A 26,067-nucleotide genomic window follows, 5' to 3' on the forward strand; every position below is an offset into this window, starting at 1 on the left:
GTAACATGTCCAAAGTATGTAAGATGTAGTCTTGCCATCCTTGCTTCTAAGGAGCATTCTGGTTGCACTTCTTCCAAGGCAGATTTATTAGTTCTTTTGGCAGCCCATGGTAGATTCAGTATTACTCACCAACACCACAATTCAAATGCATCAATTCTTCTTTGATCTTCCTTATTCATTGTCCAGCTTTCACATGCATATGATGAGATTGAAAATATCATGGATTGGGTCAGGCGCACCTTAGTCTTCAAGGTGATATCTTTGCTTTTCAACATTAAAGAGGTCTTTTGCAGCAGATTTACCCAATGCAATGTGTCTTTTGATTTCTTGACTACTGCTTCCATGGGTGCTGATTGTGGATCCAAATAAAGTGATATCCTTGACTTCAAACTTTTCTCTGTTTATCAAGATGTTGCTCATTGGTCCAGTTGTGAGGATTTTTGTTTTCTTTATGTTGAGGTGTGATCCATAGTGAAGGCTGTGGTCTTTGATTTTCCTCAATAAGTGCTTCAAGTCCTCTTCACTTTCAGCAACCAAGGTTGTGTCATCTGCATAACACAGGTTGTTAATGAGTCTTCCTCCAATCCTAATGCCCCGTTCTTCTTCATATAGTCCAGCTTCTCCGATTATTTGCTCAGCATACAGATTGAATTGGTAAGGTGAAAGGACACAACGCTGACACACACCTTTCCTGACTTTAAATCAAGCAGTGTCCCCTTGTTTGGTCGGAACAATGGCCTCTTGAATAGCATAGCTTATTCAAGACACATTACCTATATTTTAATTTATTAGTGAGAATTGATAAAGTGTACGAGTTTATGTGTGTGTGTGTGTGTGTGTTCGTGCCAGCACACGTGTGCACAATGACAGTGGAAGAAAGGGAGACAACAAACCTTTATTGCTAAGGAATTCAGGCTGAGGTAAAGTGAAAGTTCAGGTAGAAACAGTTCTCTCTAGAAGGATGTTTTATACACTTCGTAATTTAGGCTACCTCTTGTAATTCTCCTCTCCAAGCTAAATAACAGCCATTTCTTTGGCTTTTATCCTAATGTATACCATTTTTCAATTTTTTAATTTTCATGGCACTGAGTTCCAAACCCCCTACAGCTCTTAACTGTGGAGTCTACATTTGGTGCCATATTCAGGTAAGGGTCTGAAGGGAGGAAAGTGGAGAAAGCTTGTCTCATGGGTCCTAGGTGTTTTACTACTACTGATTCACTCCCTCTCAAGCTTACTATGCTAACCTAAGTGCTGGTTTTCCTCCCTCTTTTCCTTTAGAATACAATTGTTTTGGAATATTTGAAGACAGCATTTCTTGTTTGGATTACACAACCAAAGTTTGGTAAATCCTCCCTCATTGACTGTCTTCTGAGTTCTCACACTCTCATGGTTACTCCCTTCAGAATGAATTCCAGTTTCTACATGTCCCTAAAGAGTAATTTCCTAAACTGAATCCAACACTTCAGAAGCAGAACTGTCATCTTTCTCAACATAGATGTTATATATTTACTAATGATGCCAAAAATTGCATCAGCCTTTCAGGCAGTCACATTACATACACTGATCCCTTTTTCATCAAGGCTAAGCATCTTGTGCACCTGTAAGAGCCGTACATTAATCCCGGGTGAATTTCACTATGTTAGAATAGCCCATTCCCTAAACTCTCCAAATCTTTTTGGATCTTCATGTCATCCCAAATGCCAAAATAAATTCCAGATAAAATCGAGAGTTAAAAGTTCTTAAAATAGTAATAAAGTTAATGAACATATAGAAGAGTATCTAATACTGTATTTAAAAAGAAAAAAATTATGACTCTGGAGAAAGTTTTATACTTATAAAATTAAAACAAAATTATAAACTAAATGAATAAACGGGAGAAATATTTACAACACATATATCAAAGAATTAATTTAACATATAAAAATCTATCAATCAATATGAAAACTACCACCACTCCTATATAAAATGGGCAAAGGGCAAGAAAGGACACTTTGCAAAAAAAATGAACTAACCCTGAATTTGAGATTTCTAAGTCCAATTGCCCACTTAAAATTTCTCCTTGACTGCCTAACATATAAATATATTAAACCAAACTCCTCATTTCTTTCCGCCAATCTTCTCTCTCCCATTCTTCCCTATCTCATCAGAGTCTCCCTAATGCACATCCAATATATCAGCAAATCGTGTCGGCTCTAATTTCAGAGCAGCCCATGTATATCAGCAGTTCCCTTCACTCACCACTATCACCCTGATCCTAGCTGTAATCCCCTCTCTCCTGAATTATTGCAAGAGCCTCCTGACTGGTCTCCCTGCTTTTGCCTATAAGGCGCTAAAATCTATTTTCAACCCAGAAGTCAGAATAAATTATTTTAAAAATAAGTTATTTCACATCACCCCTCTACTCAAAACCATCCAGTATCTCCAGAGCTCACACCATCTGAATGCCAAAATCATCACAATGACCTCTATTCGGTTGTCCCTACCTTCTTCTCCCCTCCACCTATCTAATGTCAGCTCCTACTAACCTTTTCTTATAGATTGTATTGTATCCCCCAAAAGGATATGTTGAAGTCCTAAGCCCTATGCCTGTGAATATGACTTTAGAAATGGAGCCTTCTTTGAGATGTTGTCAGTTAGGCTTATATGAGGTCATACCAGATTAGGGTGGGTCCTAATCCCTTTTGAGTACAAGGAAAAAAAAAAAAAACTCTTGCCATCAAGTTGATTCCAACTCATAGTGACTCTATAGGACAGAGTAGAACTGCATCATAGGGTTTCCATGGCTATAACCTTTATGGAAGCTGACTGTCACATCTTTCTCCTATGGAGTCGTTCGTGGCTTAGAACCACCAACCTTTCAGTTAGCAGCCGAGCTCTTAACCACTGTACCACCAGGGCTTCTTCCCTTCTCAGTGGTGTCTTACAAAAGTGGAGAACAAAGAGACACATGGTGGGAAGACATCATGTGAAGATGCATTTAAACTTCAAGGAACACCAAGGATTGCTAGAAGCCACCAGAAGCTAGAAGAGAAACATGAAATAGTTCCTCTCTCAGAGCCTTTAGAAGACATCATCACAGTCAATACCCTGATTTGGACTTTCAAGTTCCAGAACTCTGCGACAATAAATTTTTTATTCTTTAAAGCCACCCACTTTGTGGTGTTTTATTATAGCAACCCTAGGAAATTAATACACCTTCCCCCTCATTTTGTGGCTTGATAAAGCCATGTAATAACTTTTGAAATTCCCTACCTATGCTGATCACCATTTGTGTAAAGTTTTCTTCCATGGAAAGCTGACCATTCTCTGGCATCACTAGGCCATGCAAAGGTGGGGATGGCATGCTATATGGAGGGCAAAATAGCCCCAGATCTCTCCAACAACCCCCTTGGGCTTTTGTTTTAGTAGTCTACTTTGTTTCATGAACAGTAATTAATAATGATTTAAACTAAGAAAACAGGCTGGAATGAGCACTGTAAAAATACGTATTTCTACCAAATCATAAAATAGTTTTTATTATATGCTTCCACATATGACCCTTTTAAAAGAAAATCAGTGTCATTTCAGTAGAATGCCTTTAATCATTATATTACTATAAATTACCTAGCAAGAAAATTCTCATTTTATATATCTTTTTATAATGCTAAAATAAAATAGTAACAGGCTCAGTCACTAAGCTGGTAGAAGTTATTTAACTGATAGAGAAATGAAAAAGTGAAAGGATTTGAAATAGCTCTTCAATTTTGGGTGAAGACATTTTCCTTATGAAAATTAGTATTTCTCCAGAGTAGCATAATATCCTATTTAAAGCTTCAGTTGACTTGGCCTGGTTAAAACGTGAAAGAGATTCAAATTGCTTATGGAGGGGGATTGCACAGAACGAAATCCAAACAAAGCAGAATTCCCTTTGAGTTGTTCCATCCAAGTTTCCTTGGTCCAGATGGCTTCAATAGCTAGCCAGAGGCTCCACCCACACCTTCCCACCCCTGCTGTGTGCTGGCCCTGGACACACACTAATGACCTTCAGCTGTTCTGGCTTCCAGGCCTGCTTTCTCTTCCTGCCTGGCCACCCAACCTCACATCCCTTGCAGAGAGGAAGAAATGAGGGAGAAGGGGGGACATTTAAGAAAAAGTTACACCTCTGAGTAAACAAGATTTGATTAGTACATTCATTTTCTATGGCTGCTATAGGAAATTATGACAAACCTAGCAGCTTGAAACAACACAAATTTATTATCTTAAAGTTCCAGAGGTCAGAAGTCTGAAACAGATCTAAGGGGCTAAAATTAAGGTGTCAACAAGGTTGTGTTCCTTCTGGAGGTACTCAGGGAAAGTCTATTCTTTGCCTTTTTCAGCTTCTAGATGATTCTGACTCATAGGGTCACTATCAGTCGGAATCAACTCAACGGCAATGTTCCGAGTGTTCCAGACTCCATCCACATTGTGTGGTGCGTGGCTGCATCACTTTGACCTCTGCTTCCACTGCCAAGTCTCCTTCCCTGAATATAAACCCTCCTGCTGCCCTCCTACAAGGACTCTGTGATTACACTGTGCCTGCCTGATAATCCAAGATAATTTTCCCAACTCAAGATCTTTAATCACATCTGCAAAATCCTCTTTGCCAAACAAAATAACATTCCCAGGTTTGCGGGATTAAGATATGCATGGCTTTTTTTTTTTTTCCGGGGGGGGGCATTATTTTGCTCACCACAGTTTGACACTACTATATATAGCTATATAGATATACTATATATATTTATGTAGTATATATACATATATAGCTATGTCTATATGCATATACACAAAATCATGTACACATAGATAAAACACATACACATGTAATGAATGCTATGTGACAATAAATCTATTATAACCAAAAAAAAACCAAACCCATTGCCACCGAGTCGATTCCAACTCATAACGACCCTATAGGACAGAGTAGAACTGCTCCATAGGGCTCCCAAAGAGCAGCTGGTAGATTCGAACTGCCGACCTTTTGGTTAGCAGCTGAGCTCTTAACCATTGCACCATCATATCTGAGTTACTAGAGTAATATCCATGATTATAATTATAGACTAATTATAAATAATCTCTAGCACTTCAATCATAGTAAGACCTAAAAAAAGTAAATTAAAAAAAAAAAGGCAAACTGAGGGCTGATAGCCTGTGGAAGGCCTGCTTAGCACTCACCTCCAAATAAGGCCCAGCACCTTTCATCACTGAGAAAACATAGGCCTGAAAACAGCAGCAGTGCTGTCAGGGGAGGTAGTGAGGTGTTGCAGATGACACTGCAGCTCCTGGGGTGCTATTTTCTTTGAAGTTGTTGCAGCACTACAGCTGCCTGTACTGGAAAAGGCAGTCCCCAGGGAAAGGGTCTCCAGGCAGAGGAGGGCTCACGTGTGTAAAAATCCTCATACTTCGTGTGATTAGGGCAGAACTCACATAGGATCTCAGGGCAGTATCTTCAGTAGGATTAAGGAGTTGCAGCGAGGGAACACAAAAAAAAAAAAAAAAAAGCTAGCAAGTGAGAAAGGGATAGAGCTAAGATAAACTACAAGGCAACTGTTTGCACTTAAGGAGAATGGAAAATAAAGGCAAAAGTGGAGAATGTAAGACTTGGAGTCTGTTCATTCAATTCAATTCAAATAGAAGCAATCTAATGATAATGTTCTCATCCTCTTCCTTCCAAATACACCACATAGCTACTTCTGTAACTGCGGGCTTGCCTCCTTTCCCCCCCCCCCGTACAAAGGTCCAATTGTCCTCACTCTTATCAAGGCGAAACCCTCCTCTTGGGCACTGGAAAGACGTTGTTCCTGCAAACATCATCTATCTCCCAAATCATTTTTTCTTTCCTTTCTTTTCTATGTCATTTCCATCAACATAAAAACATGCTACAGCATCTACCATCATTCTGTTTTTTTAAAAAATAGCCTTTTATGCCAGATCTCCATCATGTGACCGTTTCATTTCTCTATTCCTCTTTACAGTCCTCGGAAACGACATCTATATTTACTGTCCCCATTTTCTTATCTACTATTCACTCTTGAATCCATTTTAATCCAGCTTTTGTACCCACCCTCCCTGAAATCTTATATATCAAGGTCCTCAGTGACTTCCTTGCAAATCCAAGGAGCTAGTCATAGGCCCCGTTTTCCTCAACCTCATAGCAACAATGATGAGACTGATCACTCCCTTCTTAAAATGTTTTCAGCTCTTGGCTCCTGGGATGTCACACTCTCTTGGTTTTCTTCCTACTTCACTAATCAATTCTTCCCTATTTCCTTGGCTGGATCCTCCTCTCTTCCCTCTATAAAACAGCCCCAAGCTCAGTCTAGTGATTCCTTCTCTTCTCTTTTTCTCTGTACTTACTCCATAAATGATCTCATCCACTTTCATAGCTTTAGATACTTACATGCTAATGAGTCCCAACTGTATATTTTCATTCTCAAACATTCCCCTCAATTCAAGATTCCTATCTCAAACTTCCTAGAAGACACCTCCAACATGCCCAAAAATGCATTGTCAATTTCCCCCACTGTCATGGATTGAATTCTGTCCCCCAAAAAATATGTGTATCAATTTGGTTAGGCCATGATTCCCAGTATTGTATGGTTGTTCTCCATTTTGTGATTGTAATTTTATGTTGAGAGGATTAGGGTGGGATTGTAATACCACCCTCACTCAGATCACCTCCCTGATTCAAGGTAAAGGGAGTTTCCCTGGGGTGTGGCCTGCACCACCTTTTATCTCTCAAGAGATTAAAGGAAAGGAAAGCAAGCAGAGAGTTGGGGGCATCATACGACCAAGAAATCAGCACCAGGAGAAGAGTGCGTCCTTTGGACCCGGGGTCCCTGCACCTGAGAAGCTCCTCAACCATGGGAAGTCAGAGAACAAGGACTTCCTTCCAGAGCTGACAAAGACAGAAAGCTTTCCCTGGAGCCAATGCCCTGAATTTAGACTTGTAACCTGCCAGACTAAGAGAAAATAAATTTCTCTTTGTTAAAGCCATCCACTTGTGGTATTTCTATTATGGCAGCACCAGATGGCACCCACAAACCTACATCTTCCCCAGTGTTGCTCAGCTCAGTAGATGGCACCACAATTCACCCAGTTGCTCAAGCCAAAACCCTTGGAGTTCTGTTGACTCCTCTCTTTCATATCCCACACCTACATCTGGTTGGGTTATATTCAAAATAAACCCAGAACCTGACCATTTCTCCCCTATTCTATCACACCACCCTAGTCCAAGCCACTCTTACCTTTGACTTAGTATCTTGAAATAACCTCCTATGTGGTGACAATCCTACCACTTCCACTCTTATTCCTCATATAATCTACTCCCCACATAAGATCCACATTTATCCTTCTAAATCATAAACCAGAATAAGTCACCCTCTTGCTCAAAATCCCCAAATGAATTGCCATAACCCTTAGAATGGATTCCACTGGGTTACCTGAACAGCACAGTCCCCATCACCCAGCAGCTCCTCAGCTCTCTGCAGCTCTGGCTGGCCACCACTTTCCTTCAGCCTCTCTTCTTGGATAATCTCTCTCTAAAAAGGCTCACTTGTATATCTAATCCCTTCACATGCAACACTGGTGTAACCAAACCAATTACACCAGTGTAACCAGTCAATTCAGACTCGTGGTGACCCCATGCGTGTCAGAGTAGCACTGTACTCCAGAGTTTTCAATTGTTGCTTTTTCAGAAGTAGATTGCCAAGCTTTTCTTCCAAGGTGCCTCTGGATGGACTCAAACTTCCAAGCTTTTGGTTAGCTGCTGAGTGCATTACCAATTTGTACCACCCAGGAACTACATCACTACTTCCTCAAAAGTTGGTTTTTGTTTTTTTAATTAAATTTGTCAGCAAACTTCTTCTATGGACTTAAGCGCCTCTTCTACTCTGATGGTTGAGGTATTGATGATTTAATATCAGGCCTGTGGTTCTTTCATTCCTTGAACATTACTGACTCACAATACGAATCCCCCACCACCTCCTTCATGGTAAGAGTTAAAGTTTCAAGATAAAGAAAGTTTCTTAGGAGGTACTTTTTTTTTTCCAGTGACAATTGTTATGTAGCATTTTTATAGATCAAAAACTAATTCCTAACATTTATTTACTGTTAGAAATATCCTGACAAGTGACTTACCTGCAAATATTTGCCTAAGATGCTTTAAAGTAGATTTGCTTTCTTTTCCTTTAATTCAACACTGTCTCTAAAGTTCTCTCGAACCTTAGAGGATATCATTTTTTTAGTGCGATAATGAATACACTCCAGGGCATACATTCTTAGGAAAAAGATATCATCTTTAAAAAGCTATTTAATTTGAAAACTTCCAAAGACACGAAGGAGAAAGATGAAAGGATTTCTGAACCCAGCCTTTTCATTGATACTGAGAACTCACTGAGCAATTTTTAAAATGTAGGCAAGTGTACACCATTTTGAGGTAAGATACCTAAAAAGTGACTAGAATGCTGATTCTTTAATCCCAGTACTGGAGATGACTAAGCTTTCTGTACTCACAGGCTTACCATCTTGACCAGGTTGTCCAGGGTAGCCAGGGTTCCCAGGCAGTCCAGGGTCACCCTAGACAGGAAAAAACTTGTCAGTTCAAATCAACCAACCACATTGGTGCACTAAGGACCCATCAAGGACCAAAGCCAATACCAATGTTTGAAGCTTTTTTATATTAAAAAAAAAAAAAAAATAGGGTCAAAAAATGACACCGTATCTTGAATGCTAACAAATTAAGGCTTTTTATTATACCAAACTTTTGATAATTTATTTCTGTGAGCACACAAAGACTAACAACTGAAATATTTTTCAATGATGCAAAAATGTCAATATTTATGGTAGGGTACATTTTTAGAATTTTGACTTAACAGTGAAGTGCCATAGCAAATACGGTTTCAATGGCAGCAATATATCACTCATAAGTTTCTAGACTAATTCTAAACTCTAATTCTAGATGTTACACCACAGATATGTCTGCTGTTTTTGTTAGGTGCTGTCAAGTTGGTTCTGACTCACAGCAACCCTATGCACAACAGAACCAAACAGTGCCTGGCCCTGCGCCATCCTCACAATTGTTGCTATGCTTGAGCCCAGTGTTGCAGCCACTGTGTCAATTCATCTTGGGAAGACAGATATGTCTACAATGTAATAATTCAACTCAAAAGATAATTAACAATAAAATAGTTCACAAGTCATGTGTCATTACAATGGGACCCAAGTTTAAAGCTGCATGACAGACATTTTCTTTCAACCTTTTCAGTGAATCCCTGTGGCTAGATTTCTATTCCAGTTGTAAAATAACATTAAAATTCCAACTTTTGAGTATTTCTTTGAGAGTAAAGCCCAGGCAAAACAACTCTTCTCCATCCCCTCCAGTCCTTGAGTGCATGTGATATTTAAGAAATTAAAAACTGACCTTTACCATCCTCACAAACCTGAGATCTTTCAAGAACCTTGTTCCACAGAACACGGCAATGAGCCCAGGCACGTTCTTTGGAACTCTACTGTGTTACCTGATGGCCAGGACTGACCGTTCAGATGGTCACCACCCATGAAAAAAGGCAATGAAAGCAACATTTTTGTGAGGTGGGGGTGTCTTATAATTTAATTCTAAGAAATATTTCATAAGTGATACCATATTCACCTATCCCTACGTTCTTGAGGTCCACCTGACACATTTCACTGAAAAACATGAAGTCTCTGCTGTCATTACCAGTAAACTTCTGCCCAGAGGCAACTGGTTTCAATTCAATAATTCTTACGTTCAGTAAGAAATAATTCATACACGACCCCAGTGATTATATGTTAACTAAATGCCAATGCTAAGGGTATATTTACACAGCCAGATTTTCAGATCTGAAATACGACTTCAGGCTACTGGCTAGAGAGATTTGTTCTTGAAACAGAACAGGAAAAATGGAAAGAACTATGCAAACTCTAAGAGGCAGCCAAGAAAGAAGGAATGGGCTTTTCACTTAGGAGCTCCGCATCAGAAGTCCTAGCATGAGGAAAGGTTGATAAAAAGGGAAAGGTCATTTTTAAAATATAGAAAGAATAGCTGTAAATCAAGGAAGACAATGCTGAAAACATGTAAAGTCTTACTGAAGAGATATAATTTTTTGTCCAAATCCAAGGACCACCTGTGACAACTGAGCACGAAGAAGCAATACTCAGGGTCTCTAGGGAGTTAGAATTTTTCTTTTTTTTTTCCAAAGGATCCACTTTAATTTCCAGCCTCCCCTGCCATCCTTCATCCATGTTCATATCGGACTTGTTGCCTTTCAACACATTTCATCTTTTCTTTTTTTTTTGGGAGGAAATTTCCCTTCCTTTCTCACTTAAGAGTTAATAATAATAAAAAAAAATCCTCTATTACTGTACCTATCCTGTCACTCTAGTTTCTCCCAGTGCTTTCTCTCTTGAAATGACATAACAGTACCTGTATCACTGATGGCTTATTTATTAACAAGTGTTTCCCTTGGTTAGTCTTATTCATAATTTGAATTGAGGCTCCTTGAAAACAGAATCTATATTTTCTACCTCTTTTGTCTAATTCTGGGCACTAAGCTGAGATTCAATAACTACTTGCTGATTTATCTATTTCAAATCAAAGCTCTCATTAATGACACACTTACTTCAAGCACATTATTAGAAAAATCTAGGACTGCAAAAGGATCTGGACAGAGTTTAATCTCTGCTATGAGTCTGAATCGACTCAGCGGGATTAGTGTTCTGGTTTTTTATGATGAAGCTGAAAAAAAGTTTTGGCATAAGAATAAAAAAGACTTTTTTTTTTTTTTAGGAAACCCTGGTAGCATAGCGGTTAAGTGCTATGGCTGCTAACCAAGAGTTCAGCAGTTCAAATCCACCAGGTGCTCCTTGGAAACTCCACAGGGCAGTTCTACTCTGTCCTATAGGGTCGCTATGAATTGGAATCGACTCGATGGCAGTGGGTGGGTTTAACTGTAAAACTGGATGAATACAGTAAAACCTAACTGAGTTAGCTGACTGAAGATCAATTTGAATAAAAATTCAATCTTATAAACTTTACTAAAAGCTGACACCCAATCTTCATTAAAGACTTTAAGGGCTTTGAAAACAAAAACCAAACCCACTGCCATTGAGTAGATTCCAACTCATAGCAGCCCTACAGGACAGAGTAGAACTGTCCCATAGGGTTCCCATGGAGCACCTGGTGGATTCGAACTGCTGATCTTTGGTTAGCAGCCTTAACTCTTAACCACTGCACTACCAGGGTTTCCTTAAGGGCTTTGGATATATTAGGTGTACTAAATCCTTTAATCCTTATAATAAAGCTGAAACTTTTATTACTTCCATATTATATATAGGAAAACTGAGTTCCAGGGAGATTAGGTAACTTGCTTAAGGTCAGTCAACATTAGTGGTGATGGGATTTGGTCTCAGCCAGTTCAGCTCCTAAACACTACTATCCCTGCCCACATTAAAATACATACAGTGATCAAAACCAGGCATGGGCATTGCTAGCAAATTTAATGTGAAAAAAAATTTCCAAATACATGAAACTAGACATGTGACATAATATTATATAACTGTGACTAAGTTCCCGATATACTTTATTCTAATTTAGTTGAAACATTTGTACATTTTAAATTCAAAAAATATGTACTCAGCTGAAAATCACATTTATGTTGAACTGAATTTATGCCACGGATGGTATTTTTGAGTTGTTGAGTAGTTTGGGCAAGTTAACATAAAAATGTGAATGCCAAGTGGTCCCTGAAATATTCCAAAGGCTTTTGTATTTTAGAAAGAGGAAGCTTGGTAGCCCATATGAATCTCTCACTGGTAGAATTATTAGGGTGAAACAAGGACAGCAACAAGGACAAGGCTGAAGAGAAGGAGGTATTTCAGAGCAAAAAATTGTTTGTACCTTAAAAAAAAAAAAAAAACTTTCTACTTCTAAACTAAATATATCTAATATTTAAAGTTAGATAAATGTGGCGGGGGGGACAGTGTCCTTACAAATGTTCTTATGGCTATCGAAGTAGGGAAAGAAACTGCCGTTTTTGTATGGATGGGTTATTTGAAAGCAGCTTGTTTGTAAATTAGGGATTGCCTAGATCTTTCATATAGAATAGATGCATTCCATATAGGTTAATTTGGGAGAAGAGAGCATCTTATTTTTTCATTGATTTCCTAATTCATTCAACAAAAAAAAACTCAAGTTAGCACTCTACTAGATACTGGAATTTCTAAGAATGTAGCTCCTATTAACCTTCACTGTGAACAAGAGAAAAGCTCTCATTAAAAAAAAGAAAAAAAGTAGATTCCATAATGTAATCATAACCTTATGTTTGGCATTCCCACTGAAAAACCCACTGCCGTCGATTCTGACTCACAGGGACTCTACAGGACAGAGTAGAACTGCCGCATAGAGTTTCCAAGGAGCGCCTGGTGGATTCGAACTGCCAACCTTTTGGTTACCAGCCACAGCACTTAACCACTACGCCACCATGCCACCAGGGTTTGTTTGGCATTAGGGACACAAAATGAATAAGCTGTTTTCTAAGGGCCCAGTCTAGTGACAGATATATATATTTTTTTGTTTTTGATATAGCGTTATAATACCATGATACATTTAAATGTTAGGTACCATATTCATTTTATCTAATTTTGTGACAGAGTTCTCAAATTTTTCAGAATTTTAGAGCACTTTAAACAGAGAATTTTCTTTATCTTAGAATAAGCATTACCTACCTACCCACACAAGAATTCCTCCTCTGTGATCAGTCTCTATTTTTGCCTAACAGAAAGAACTAGATCTGCTCTTCACAGGTGACTCTATCTGCTGGAATTTGTAAAACTTCGCAGAAAGCATCTAACAAAGAAGGCCATTAAGCCTTAGTTGGAGCTAAAGTAAAACTACTTCATCTGCTTCAGGTCAAGTTTTGTTGAACTAATTAAAACCCGATCAGTTTTCTAAGCCAAGAGTTCTCTAAGGAAGTGCAACTCGGAGTGTTGCTACAGATTTTGTTTTTCACATACAGGTTGCTGATGGGGTAAGGAACCACCTCCAGGGGAAAGCGCCCTAAAAGGATGGAAGAGTGCGTGTGTGTTCCTGTCCTCCTGCCAGAGTTTCTGAAGAAAATGGAAAGCAGATTGTGAAGGCATGCCAATTTGAAGACTGGTGGAAAACTGCAATTTCGCTTAAACTAGTAGGTGGCAAGGGTGCTAGATTATGACTAAGAAAAGGGAATGGAAATGAGAACACATGAAACTTGGAAATATTGTCAATTAGAGGTTTCATCATATAAGACAAAGTACGTGCTTAGGAACTGCTGCAGAAACATACATGAATGAAAATACACGTCAATACAAGAAATCCGTTGGCCCCCTAATGAAAAATTGAGAAAATATCAGAGGCTTCAGGTGCCTCCCAAAAAGTGGACAGCCTGTTGGAGACCCTGGAAGTGACCTGAGCCTCACTTAGAGTTAGGGAAGCATTGTTGGGCTTTGAGAGATTAGGCCTCATGGGATTCTGATTTCCACATCATTGCTGCATTATGTCCACATTATATATTTGATATGCTTATCCATGAAGTGTTTTTATGTATGATGTTACAAGCTTAATAAACTATATAAATATGTTTTAAAAATAAATATGCTTAGTTGAGCATATCAAACTTTCTTATAAGGTATAGTCTACTGTGAGAATCTTCTAGTTATTTCTTCTTTATACCAAAGCTTCCTAAATAATATGTAGTTACTTAGCATAAAAGACATTTAGATTAACTTCTATAAAGCTAAACTAAAAATAGTTAGAATAATAAATTGATTACAATGCACTGCAGTCAAATTGAAAGCCAAACAGAGGTTTGTTTTGAATGAGATATTGAATATACACTTTTATTTTTCAATTGCATTTTTTTCTTGATATTAACATCTAGGCTTGAAGGAGGCCATGAACTAACACATGAAAATGAAAGTAGTAAACATGCACAAAAAATAAGAATCAAATTATCTTAGACCAGCAGGCCAAAAGTTAAACTTTTTCTGTCATGGATATTGAAATACTAATCATAAAATTCAGTCTAAATGATCATTATAATTTATATTTAACAAAAACGATCATGGTTTTTTTTTAATAATATTTTATTGTGTTTTCAGTGAAAGTTTATACAGCAAATTAGGTTTCCATTTGATAATTTCTACATGAGTTATTCAGTAATATTAGTTACTTTTTTTTGTAATGTGTCCACTTTCTCATTAATTGCATTCTGGTTGTTCCATTTTCAGTATTCTAGTTTCCCTGTCCCCCTTGTCTTCTCATCTTTGCTTTAGAGTAATTGTTGACTTTTTGGTCTCATATAGATGGTTTTTTAATGCAGTCCTGTACCCATGGGTAATATCCTTTATTTTGTGTGCCAATCTGTTATTTCACTAAATGGTGACCTCAGGGGATAGTTTCAGTTCAAAGTTTCAAAAGTATCTCAGGGCGATAGTCTCAGGGAGTCCTACAGTCTCAACTGGTCCAGTAAATCTGGACTTTTTAAGAATTTGAGTTCTGTTCCGCAATTTTCTCCCGCTCTACCCAGGTCTATCTATTATGGCCCTGATGATAGGAAAACTTTTGCCTTGGAAATCATAGCGCTTTCAAATTAGACATTATTTTTATTTAGGTGACATTTTTAAATAATATTAAAAGAACATTTACCAACAGTAGCCAAGCCACTTAGCTTTTTATTGTCATAGGTTACGTCGAAGCAGTGCCACAACAACTATCAATTTACTTAAAATTTTAGTCATTCATATTTAATAGCAAAGAGAAGTATTCACAATGTATTGTTACATAAAATGTAACTGGCTTCAAAATAGTATGCACAACATGAATCTAATTATGTAAAATGTGTATGTGTGTGCCTATATAAATGTACGTATGTATGCACATTCAAATATATGAATGCAACTAAAATATACACACACTCCAAAATAATAATTACATTATTGTCAATAATATATATTTGTCTCCATTTTTAAAATGAGACAACAAACCTAAAACATTAAAATCTATTTAAATTTTTTTTACTCAATTTTGCATCTGGAAACCAAGTTTTAAGACCTTGAAAATTCCGGTATTTACTTGAATATTTTCTTAACAAATGCTCTTTCTTCATTTTTCATCAGGTTATTGGGGGTACCATACTTCTGCTCTAGCAGCATTATTTGGGAGAAAAATACAAACAACTAATAATGCACCCTCAGTTTAAGGTGGGCTAGGGCCATCAGTTTTAGGTCCATAAGGCAGTAGCAGATTAGAATATACTTTTTTAAAAATCACCACAACTCAGTGGTGTAAGTCTCAGACTGTAAGTCACTGGCCAGAAGCTTCACAACCGAGTCAATGGTAAATAGGAATTTTGTGTGTTTGCTCAGCTCTTGTTTGACTGTGTTAATAAAAATAACATTTTAGGTTTTACTCACTTTGGGGCCTTGTAGTCCTGGGTTTCCCGGTGGACATATACATGGAGCTAGAGTTGAACCTACATCACTGGGACCATTTAGGCACTACAAAGACAAAAATGGAAATAAACAACAAACATGAAGAGACCCATATATGTATATAAATATATATGTATGGAGTCCCTGGGTTAATAAAGTGCTCGATTATTAGCCAAAATGTTGGCAGCTTGAACACACCCAGTGATGCCTTGGAAGACAGGCCTTTAGACCTGCTTTCGAAAGCTCACAGCCCTGAAAACTCTATGGAGATGTTTTACTCTACACACATGGGGTTGCTACAAGTCCGAATCAACTCGACAGCAAGTAGTAATGACAACATGGGTATATACATGTACATGTGTGTCTGTATGTTTGTGTAAAATGATAAAGAAATGTCACAGTCAATTTTTAATTTCATACAATCCAATCTACTAAGAAATTGTAAATTGAAAAAAAAAAAAGAATTATGACCACTAAGTACATTCAAAAACTAAAACCAAACCAAACCTGTTGCTGTCAAGTCGATTCTGACACACAGCGACCCTATAAGACAGAACAGAACTGCCCTGTAGGATTTCTAAGGAGTGGCTAGTGGATTTGAACTGCTGACATTTGGTTAGCAGTTGAGCTCTTAACCACTGTGGTGTATTCAAGCTACATAAATATGGGTTCTATTTGTCTAATATACTTACAGTTGATAAAATTCCTTCAACAATTCCACAATGTAAATATTACCTTAAGGAGAATAATAGTATCCAAGCCTACCTCTCCATTCTGAAAGAAAAAAAAAAATTTTTTTTAAATGTGTTTCTAAGTAAAATTTTAAATTACCTTCCTAATTTACAGATATTATGGTCCAGGTTAGAGATGCATGAAATGTCAAAATTAGCAAGGTCTAAAACATTTGCTCGCATTTATCCTCAAAAATGCTTATTTATACATGTTACTAGTACACTAATTAAGGATAAGAGTAAAAAGAGAAAATTAAAATGTGAAAACTGCTTGATATGATATCCATCCAAGAAAAAAACTAACCTCAAGGTGTAATATATATGCTCTCTTCAACTCTCTAGAAATCATTTAAAAACCATAAAAAAAAAAAAAAGCTAAAATACTTTGGAGCAAGTCACAAACTGCACGCATTAAAATTTCATGCACTTATAGGACAGCTTCTCACTAAACATTATTTCCTACTAATTAACACAATTTTAAGTAGGTTAATAATCCTCCCAAACAAGAGCAAATTAGATCAGAAAACGAGAAAATGGGAATGAAGGTTTCAAAAGGCAAACAAGCCACATGACATCACAGCTCAGATTTTTAAGAAAGGAGACATCACCACATAAAAAGCGGATGTGAGACTTCAAAACCTGCAATCTAAAAGCGTGTTTTTATTATGAAGGGTAATGGTAAAGGCCACAACACTGATACAGAGGCATCGATAAATAAAGTACATACGATGAACTCTGAAAAGCTAGTGATTTATCAACACTTTTAGGAGAGACTTATTTCCAGAAGGTTCTAGTTTGACATTATTATAGACCCTTTAAATGTACTGCTCTATGTCTTCAAGTTTTCATAACATGTGGGTTCATAGTTTTTTCAATTTAATAGAAAAAAATGAGATGATGACAACATGACTATACAATTTAAAAGAACCTTATAGGCCCACCTTAGCTGCATTACCAAGAATATCATTTTTTTCTCAGGCAAAAAGGGATTGAAAAAAACAGAGATACACGTGCACAGAGGTAAGTCATCAAAGTCTAATTTAGGAAATCAAACTATAGCTAAACAAATACAAATGTTGCTTACATCCTAGAGCCATAAGAAAATCTTAAGTAACAACAACAAAAAATTATATATTCATCATTATTTGAGAAAAAGTGCTGGTGTCCAGGAAAACAAACATTTCCTCCTCTAGAATTGTGCTGTTGGGCTGTTCTGTCCACACATTTAATTAAGCATAAATGTATTTCACACACTGGATATTTAGACAATGAATTTTATGTTTTTCTGAAGTAAGTCCAGTCCTGCTTCACCTGAACCCTCGAACAGCTAGGATCAGAGATCATGTGGGAAAATTATTTCTTTATGGCCTTTCACAGTGACACATAATTTTATTTCACACATGAACCTCGAAATACTTTTTAGCCAGTGAAACTTTATTTCCATTGACAATAAAGAATAAAATTAGCTCTGTATATTAAGACTCATATATCATCTGCTTTTTACTGGATACTTTGAAAGTAACACTTTCAATGCAAGACTTGAGAAAAAAATCATCCATCCTACTTACAAATCCAGGAATCTCGCAGGCTGTCTCCCGGTTGTTCTGTTCTGGGTCACAGTAGATTCTCAGCTTTTGGACATCAAACTAGGATCATAAACCCAGTAGAGTTTCAGTTGTGGGACAAGCTAATTGTTTTACAAGACAACTTAGGTATATAGAAACATTCAGTATAGTTAGTAATTGTTTCAGGGTTAAATCACAGCATTTAGCTAAAACAATAAACTAAAAAAATTGAATACCCAATAATAAAATGTAAAAAGGTGATAACAACATAACCTGAAGAAAAAATTTCTTAGCACCAGGAGCAAATCTCTGATTTCCTTCAGGAATCCAATGAAAGTCTTTTAGCATCCCTCTATTAAGAGCTGTTCTAAAGAGCATTTCCTAGGGCACTTAAAATCTTTCCCAGGCATTCTGTGTTTATCCTAAATCTCTACAACATTCCTCATTGTATAGGGTAGGCTCAGAGGCCATCTTTGTTTTCAGAGATTTAGTTGCTGGCCAGGAGTGTTGTGTAATGAGTAAGCCTAGCACCTGTTACTGTTTAAATATTTAGTACAATTTGACATGCAGCATTAATATACAGTGACCATGTGTGTAATCACACATTTGAATGTGACAGATTCTTCCCTTAATAATAACAGAGCAGGAGGGACATACTTTTTGAAATAAAGGATTTCTATTTAAATGGCTGTCTTCAACAGACAGCTTCTCAATCCACACTTAGGAACTCACTGCACATTCTCTATTTTTAAAACTCAAAACTTTTTTTAGGTATGAGCTGAATGTAGCACAATCACTGTATTTTTAAGCAGAAGTTTTGTTCATGAAGAGCCCTGACATGAATTAATCAAATTTTATCCTCACAGCTGCATAAAACTTTCATAGCCCCCACTTACAGCTCTAACCATGTCCTCTTCCAAATTCATTATCTAATCTAGTATCTTCTGGGAACTATAAAATTATTGTCTCAGAGGAACATAGAATTATACTCTAAACCCAGGAAAACATTTTTCTAAGCATTATTATACAGTGAAGTCCAATTTTGCATTTTCATACACATAGACACAAAATTTCACTCAGAAACTGACCACGTTTTAAGTTCCTTAAAAGAATTCACAATTAAGTTCAATACACCTAAATGTGATAAATACTACTACAAAACACAGCAGCAGCTTCATTTTATACAACACAAAAAAAAAAAAAAAATATTTGTTCACCTGAACAGTTTCTTCTTTCCCAGAGTATTTTCCAATTTGGGTTTGTCCTCTGATGAAGATCCCTAAAACTGGATGTAAGGGCTTGTCTTCAATTTGTTGATCATCGATATATAGAGTTACATCTTGTTCCGTTACTAAGAGACGGATTTGATGCCAGCCTTCATCAAACAATGTCTAAAGGAAGAAAATATGGAAGATGTATAAACAAAATTCCTAAAATTCTTTCATTTTCTTTGTCCCCATTCCCTTGTCACTAACCATCTCTGGGAAAACCTACATGACACAGATTGGCTGTATTATATACTAATTCACCTTCACCCAATCTGGGCATCATATGCTACCCAGCCATTCCTTTATTAATCCATAGTTGAATCCCTATTACACATCCCAAAACAATGTCAAACAATTTACTGAAACAACACCCTCAAGGTCACAAATGAGCTCCTTATCTCCAAATCCAAATGGCTTCTCTCATTCCTCATCCTATTTACTTCATTGTAACTCTGGACCTGTAATTAGTCCATCCTCTTTATTATCATCACACAACTTCCATGATTCATACCCTCTAGATCATTCCCATTTTCTTCCTCTCCAGTTGTTCATTCTGTCTCTGTGAGAGCTCCTCTTCCTCACAGATGAGGGCTTTCCTCACAGGTCTGTCCTTGACCTTCTTCTTATCGCTCCCCTTAAACAATCTCATCCATTTCCATAGGTCAATTATTACTTCTTTGAAACAATGCCTATATCTTCTGGATTTCTCTTCTACACATGATAAATATAATTCTAATGTTGGCTAGGGTATTTTTGTCAGGATATCTCACAATCACCCTGACAAGTATGTATCAAAAGGAACTTGAATGATTCCCCAAACATTCTTCCTTTCTCGAGTTCCCTGGGATAATAGCATCCTCAGTTTCTAAAACATAATAAGTTTCTTTACCTCCTTCCTTTCCTTCAGTCCCAATAACCGGATACAATGTTCTACCAAATATGTCCCTTAAACTTGACTCAAATTCACTTCTCCATTTACATTCTTACTGCTGTAATTTAAGCTCATGGATGTTTTGCTTTATTTCAACAATCTTTGAACTTTTATCTCTGACCCTTCCTTCTCCAAGCCATCTTTCAAACCCTCATTTGGATTAATCTCTATTACTAGGATTTTAATGAGGGTTAGTCTTAATTTTTTTAATCTTATTAATTTCTGTATCCCCAGAACATATCATAAATCCAGAATAGAGTTGACAGTATCGTTTATGAAAGGAAGAGAGGACTGTTTTGACCATGACACTCCCATGAACAAGACCTTTTGATGGAATCTCGTCATCTACTAAATAAAATCCAAACCCCATTTTATGACTTTCCAGGCCTCCCCGCCCCGTCACCCAAATTGAGATCATACCTTGCCATTACTTTCTTACATGGATCTTATACTCCAAACACAGATGATACCACTTGCCATTCTCTAAAAACCTTGCATTTTACTATACCTGTGACTGCTCAATACTGAACCACTAGTTTAAGATGCCCTTATCTCTCTCCATCAAAATGCCATATACCCTTCAAGCTCTAGTAAAAACCACTTCATTTATGAAGACTTCCCTATATTTCATATTGCAATCCATTTTTTCCTCCACATGACACTAACACTTTATACTTCTACTAGATACCAGTTGCCTTGAATCTCCCATTATAAATAAGCTTCTTGAAAGTGAGGAACAGCCTTATTCATTTGTCATTTCTTAGAGGATCTAGCTCATTGCCTTTAATGAAGATGACAGCCAACAAGTATTTATTTAATGTGATTACCAAATGAAGAAATGACATAAATGCATAATTTTCATATTCAACCATGTACATTTATTAAATTATACAATATAAATGTATTATAATCATAATACTGAGCAATGCTGAACTGTTTTTATCATTAAATTTGTATTATTAATAATGACTTTGAAAACATACTTTTATCTATATTTATTAAATTCCTTTTGGGGAGAAAAATGTCTTCCCAGTTAATATGGTTTCTTTATCCATTATCAACTTGTATTTAATATTCTAACAAGCATGTCTTTATCTCAAAGATATGAAGGATATGGCAGTATAAAGAAAGACCACCATGGATTTTGAAATCAAACAGACAAGATTTCAAGTCCTAATATTACCACTTTAACTATGGTACTTTGAGAGGGAACTTAATATACTTAACCTTGTTTTCTTTGTCTGTGTAGCTTCTTCATTGGGTGGATATTAATAATTAAATACAGGCAGTCCCTGGGTCATGAACGAGATCTGTTCCTAAAACTGTCTTTAACTCACATTTGAAGGTAAGTCAGCACAGGCACATATGATTCTTATTTAGCATCAGTTAGTCAAATATCTTTCTTAGTATATATGTTGTTGTTGTTAGGAGCTGATGAGTTGGTTTCAACTCACAGCAACCCTATGTACAACAGAATGAAACACTGCCCAGTCCTGTGCCATCCTCACAATCATTGTTATGCTTGAGCCTATTGTTGCAGGCATATTGTCAATCGATCTCATTAAGGGTCTTCCGGTTTTTCTCTGACCCTCTGCTCTACCAAGTATGATGTCCTTCTCCATGGACTGGTCCCTCTTGATAACATGTCCAAAGTATGTGAGACAAAGTCTTGCTGCCATCCTCACTTTTAATGAGCATTCTGGCTGTACTTCTTCCAAAGTAGATTTGTTCCTTCATCCGGCAGTCCATGGTACACTCAATATTCTTTGCCAACACCACAATTCAAAGGCATCGATTCTCCTTCAGTCTTCTTTATTCATTGTCCAGCTTCCCCATGCATATGAGGTGACTGAAAACACTATGGCTGGGTCACGTGCACCTTCGTCCTTAAAGTGATATCTTTACTTCTTAACACTTTAAAGAGATATTTTGCAGCAGACTTTCCCAAGGCAATGCATCCTTTGATTTCTTGACTGCTGCTTCCATGGGTGTTGATTGTGGATCCAAGTAAAATGAAATCTTTGACAACTTCAATCTATATAGTATATATTTTACCTTTCACGCACATAAAAAACACTTAAGAAACACTTCCAAACAGCAATGCTTTCACAAGTGTCACAAAGTAGTGCGCGCATGCGTTATTATAAACCATTATATTCAACTCAAATTTTTAGAAGAAGAGCAGGGCCAAGATGGCGTAGTAGTCAGACACTTCCAGTGAATGCTCTTACAACAAAGACCCGAAAAAACAAGTGAAACAATTCCAGTTATTGCAAGCTAGAAGCCCTGAACACCAAAGACAAAGTTAGAAAACGGACTGAATGGAAGGGGGAGGGAGAGACAGTTCAGAAGCAGAAAGGAGTTGCCGGACCTGAATCACCAGGATCCCTCAGGCACCATTCCCAGGAGTTGCTTCAGCGGGCTGGTGGTAGCATTCAGTCACAGTTTCCTCAGGAAGAAAAAGCCAGCCGCATAGCCTAATCACACCTCTGGAACCAGAGAAGAATGGCGCTTTCGGCAAAAGCTAAGTACTGGCGTATATTTTACCAAGCCTCCAGCCGCCAAGCCAGCCTCAGTGGCTGTTGATTTCCCTGGGCCTGAGATAGGTCCTGTTGTGCATCATGAGCCATTCTCCCGGCCTTGGAGAAGGAATAAATTCACAACTGGGGAAAAGATAATCTGCCAGTTCCACTAACCTGTGCAGTTCAGGACAGAAGCAGCTCCTGTCCAGTCATAAATCGTCCATGGGCTCTGAATACCTTTCGCCCCTGCGTGGACCTGTGCAGGCCTGTTTCAGGAGAATAGGCCCTTGTTGGCAGACTGTAACTATTTCAGCTGTATGGTGGAGAGGTGGGCATTTGATGTTTGACACCTCTTTGCCTACTAGACAGGGTCCTCACCTACCCACATCAGGGGCCTAAGGGCGGGTGCACCACTCAGGTCACCCAGCTACCTGCAACAGGGGTCCAAGGATAACTGGTACCTCCCAGTTCTTACAACCGAAAGCATTGGGTGCCCAAGGTCCATCTGCAGAACCCACCCACCGGTGCACTCTAGGGAGCAGGGATGCTCTTTCCTCACAGACACTCGGGGATGGTTGTCAGCTCCCTGCCTTGTTCAGAGTGTGAGCACCTGCTGCAACCCGATACCGGTACCTAAACCAATCACCCCTGCCCCTTTAAGACAGTAGGACAGAGCCTGTAACACACACTTGATGACCAGCTACCTGGACACCTGGGCTGAATCCACACAAGAAAAGTGAATGGACTCCTAGGCTCATATAGGTAATAATAGGTAATAACAACTCTAGCCATCAAGTGACAGCATGTCAGAGCTTCAAAGGTGAAAATAATCAAGCCAGCTACTCAAGTAACCCATTTGGGCATATTGAAACAAAACAAAACAAGAAGCTAGGATATAGTAAGCAAACATAAAATAAACTAATAACTTATAGATGGTTTGGAGACAACACTCAATATCAAATCATGTAAAGAAACAGACCATGATCGCTTCAACAAGCCCTCAGAACAAAGAATCAAGGGATCTTCTATAAGAAAGTGCCTTCCTGGAATTACTGGATGCAGAATACAAAAGACTAATATACAGAACCCTTCAAGACATTAGGAAGGAGATCAGGCATTACTCAGAACAAGTCAAGGAACACACAGATAAAGCAGTTGAAGAAATTAAAAAGGTATTTCAAGAACATAATGAAAGATTTAATAAGCCACAAGAATCCATAGAGAGACAGTAATCAGAAATTAAGAAGATTAACAATAAAATTACAGAATTAGACAACTCAATAGAAGGCAGAATTGACCAAGTGGAAGGCGGAATTGGTGATCTAGAAGATAAAACACTTGGCACCAATATATTTGAAGAAAAATCAGAAAAAAAGAATTTTAGAAAATGAAGAAAACTTAAGAATCATGTGGGACTCTATCAAGAGAAATAACCTTCGAGTGATTGGAGTACCAAAACAGGGAGGGATAACAGAAAATACAGAGAGATTTGTTGGCAAAAAACTTCCCCGATATCATGAAAGATGAGAATATATCCAAGATGCTCATCAAGGTCCACATAAGGTAGATCTTAAAAAAAAGTCACCAAGACATATTATAATCAAACTTGCCAAAACCAAAGATAGAGAGTTTTAAGAGCGGCTAGGGATAAACGAAAAGTCACCTACAAAGGAGAGTCAATAAGAATAAACTTGGACTACTCAGCAGAAACCATGCAGGCAAGAAGGCAGTGGGATGACTTATAGAAAACACTGAAGGAAAAAAATTGCCAGCCAAGAATCATATATCCAACAAAACTGTATCTCAAATATGAAGGCTAAATTAGGACATTTCCAGATAAACAGAAGTTTAGGGAATTCTTGAAAACCAAATCAAAACTACAAGAAATACTAAAGGGAGTTCTTTGGTTAGAAAATCAATAATATCAGATATCAACCCAAGACTAGAACACTGGACAGAGCAATCAGATGTCAACCCAGATAGGGAAACCACAAAAATAAATCAAGATTTAAAAAAAACACTCAAAACAGGGAAACAGTGATGTCATTATATAAAAGAAGATAACATTAAAACAATAAAGAGGGACTAAGAAATGTAGTCATAGATTTTTCATATGGACAGGAAGACAAAGCAATATAAAGAAATATTTAATTCAAATTTTTAATACAATAGGCTTTATGGCAGTCCATTTTTAAGTACGAGCTGTCCATAAATCAGATGTTCGTAACCCGGGCACTCCCTCTATGTTAGTTCCACCCATTTCTTATCCCCATGTGAATTTGGAAACACTTTTCCTTATGCTGTTGCTTTCTTCAGTAAACCAACATTAAAATAAGAAGTCGTCTTTTCAGTTACTGTTCAGATTGTAGCTTTTCTCCCCCAACATACATATAAACCCAACAGTACCTTCCACTTAAATACTATAACCACACACAGGCATCTTTACCTTAACTCTAGGGTCATCAAAGGTGACCACTTGTGAGCCATTAATTATGCTGGTCGTTGTAAATAATATGGTTTTATCCACACCATTTAAAGTTACTGCTATTTGTGGTCTTCCATCAATGGTTAAAATTCTCCATAAATCCCATATTTTCTTGACCTTAAATCTCTGAGTGGAGACAAATACATATGATGGAGGGAGACCTTCTGGGAAAACATTGCTAGAAAAAGAAGAACATGTGTAAGCTTAAAAAATTCTCAACACATGTACAGAAATGTCAAAATAAATAAAATAAAAACCCAAAAGTTGTACCAATGTATAACATTTACCTTGTGAGTTCTGATAAATCAACTTTTGATGTTACTTCATAGCCTTTTATCTTTGTTGGAGAGAGTTGGATTCTTTTCTTAACCTTTTTCTTTACACCCAAGCCTAAAAGTATATCAAATCCCTTCTCATCACGAGCTGCCACTGGGATTCGTGTTGGACACACAGATTCTATAAAGCAAAAGCAGTTGAGAGTTGGTTAATCATAGATTACTCTAACAAGAAAAGAAAAATCAAGGGATAAACATGGGAGAAAATAGAAAAATTATCAGGCCTATATATGTACACAAATATATGTGAGTGTGTATAAACACATTTTCTGAGAAACCATGTGGGAGCATTTTAGGCATTTGGGAATGAGGTCTCAATTGTCTGTTTTAAAAAGGATAAAACTAAAGCAAAAAAAAAATAAAAGGATCTTTTGTTAATGTATTGTTTTAAAAGTGACACTATACTCAAGTATGTAATATCACTACCTTGAATATGAAACAATCTAATACCTGAAGGAAGAAGGGGGGAGAACTCTGGAACAGAATTTGTAATTCTCATTTGAGCTCTGCTATTAATAAGCCTTGTGACCCTGGATAACTCTCTTAATTTTCCTGGATCTAGGAAATGAACTCTATGATTCCTTTCTTTCATTCCAGCATTTGAGGGGCAAAAAGTGCTTGCCGTTCATGATATTCTTTGCAGTTCTGGCAGTTTTTAATCCTATTCCTCAAATATCATTGGTTCTATAACTCTGGAAAAAACTTAATCTTGGGTCTTGTCTGTACATG

General features: G+C 37.4%; 1 protein-coding gene across 1 annotated transcript in view; it reads right to left on the reverse strand.

Annotated features, from left to right (window-relative positions):
* The window catches only part of COL21A1 (collagen type XXI alpha 1 chain), a 128,595-nt gene that overhangs the window by 76,820 nt on the left and 25,708 nt on the right, over positions 1-26,067 (reverse strand). The window contains exons 3-9 of the mRNA XM_003404417.3: positions 25,291-25,459; positions 24,965-25,181; positions 19,015-19,188; positions 17,801-17,878; positions 16,267-16,275; positions 15,484-15,567; positions 8,530-8,592 (exon numbers count right to left, since the gene is read on the reverse strand). Coding sequence (XP_003404465.2) covers positions 8,530-8,592; positions 15,484-15,567; positions 16,267-16,275; positions 17,801-17,878; positions 19,015-19,188; positions 24,965-25,181; positions 25,291-25,459 — 794 coding nt within the window. The remainder of the gene's footprint in view (positions 1-8,529; positions 8,593-15,483; positions 15,568-16,266; positions 16,276-17,800; positions 17,879-19,014; positions 19,189-24,964; positions 25,182-25,290; positions 25,460-26,067) is intronic.

The sequence above is a fragment of the Loxodonta africana genome, chromosome 1 (genome assembly GCF_030014295.1).
Source record: "Loxodonta africana isolate mLoxAfr1 chromosome 1, mLoxAfr1.hap2, whole genome shotgun sequence".
Lineage (NCBI taxonomy): Eukaryota > Metazoa > Chordata > Mammalia > Proboscidea > Elephantidae > Loxodonta > Loxodonta africana.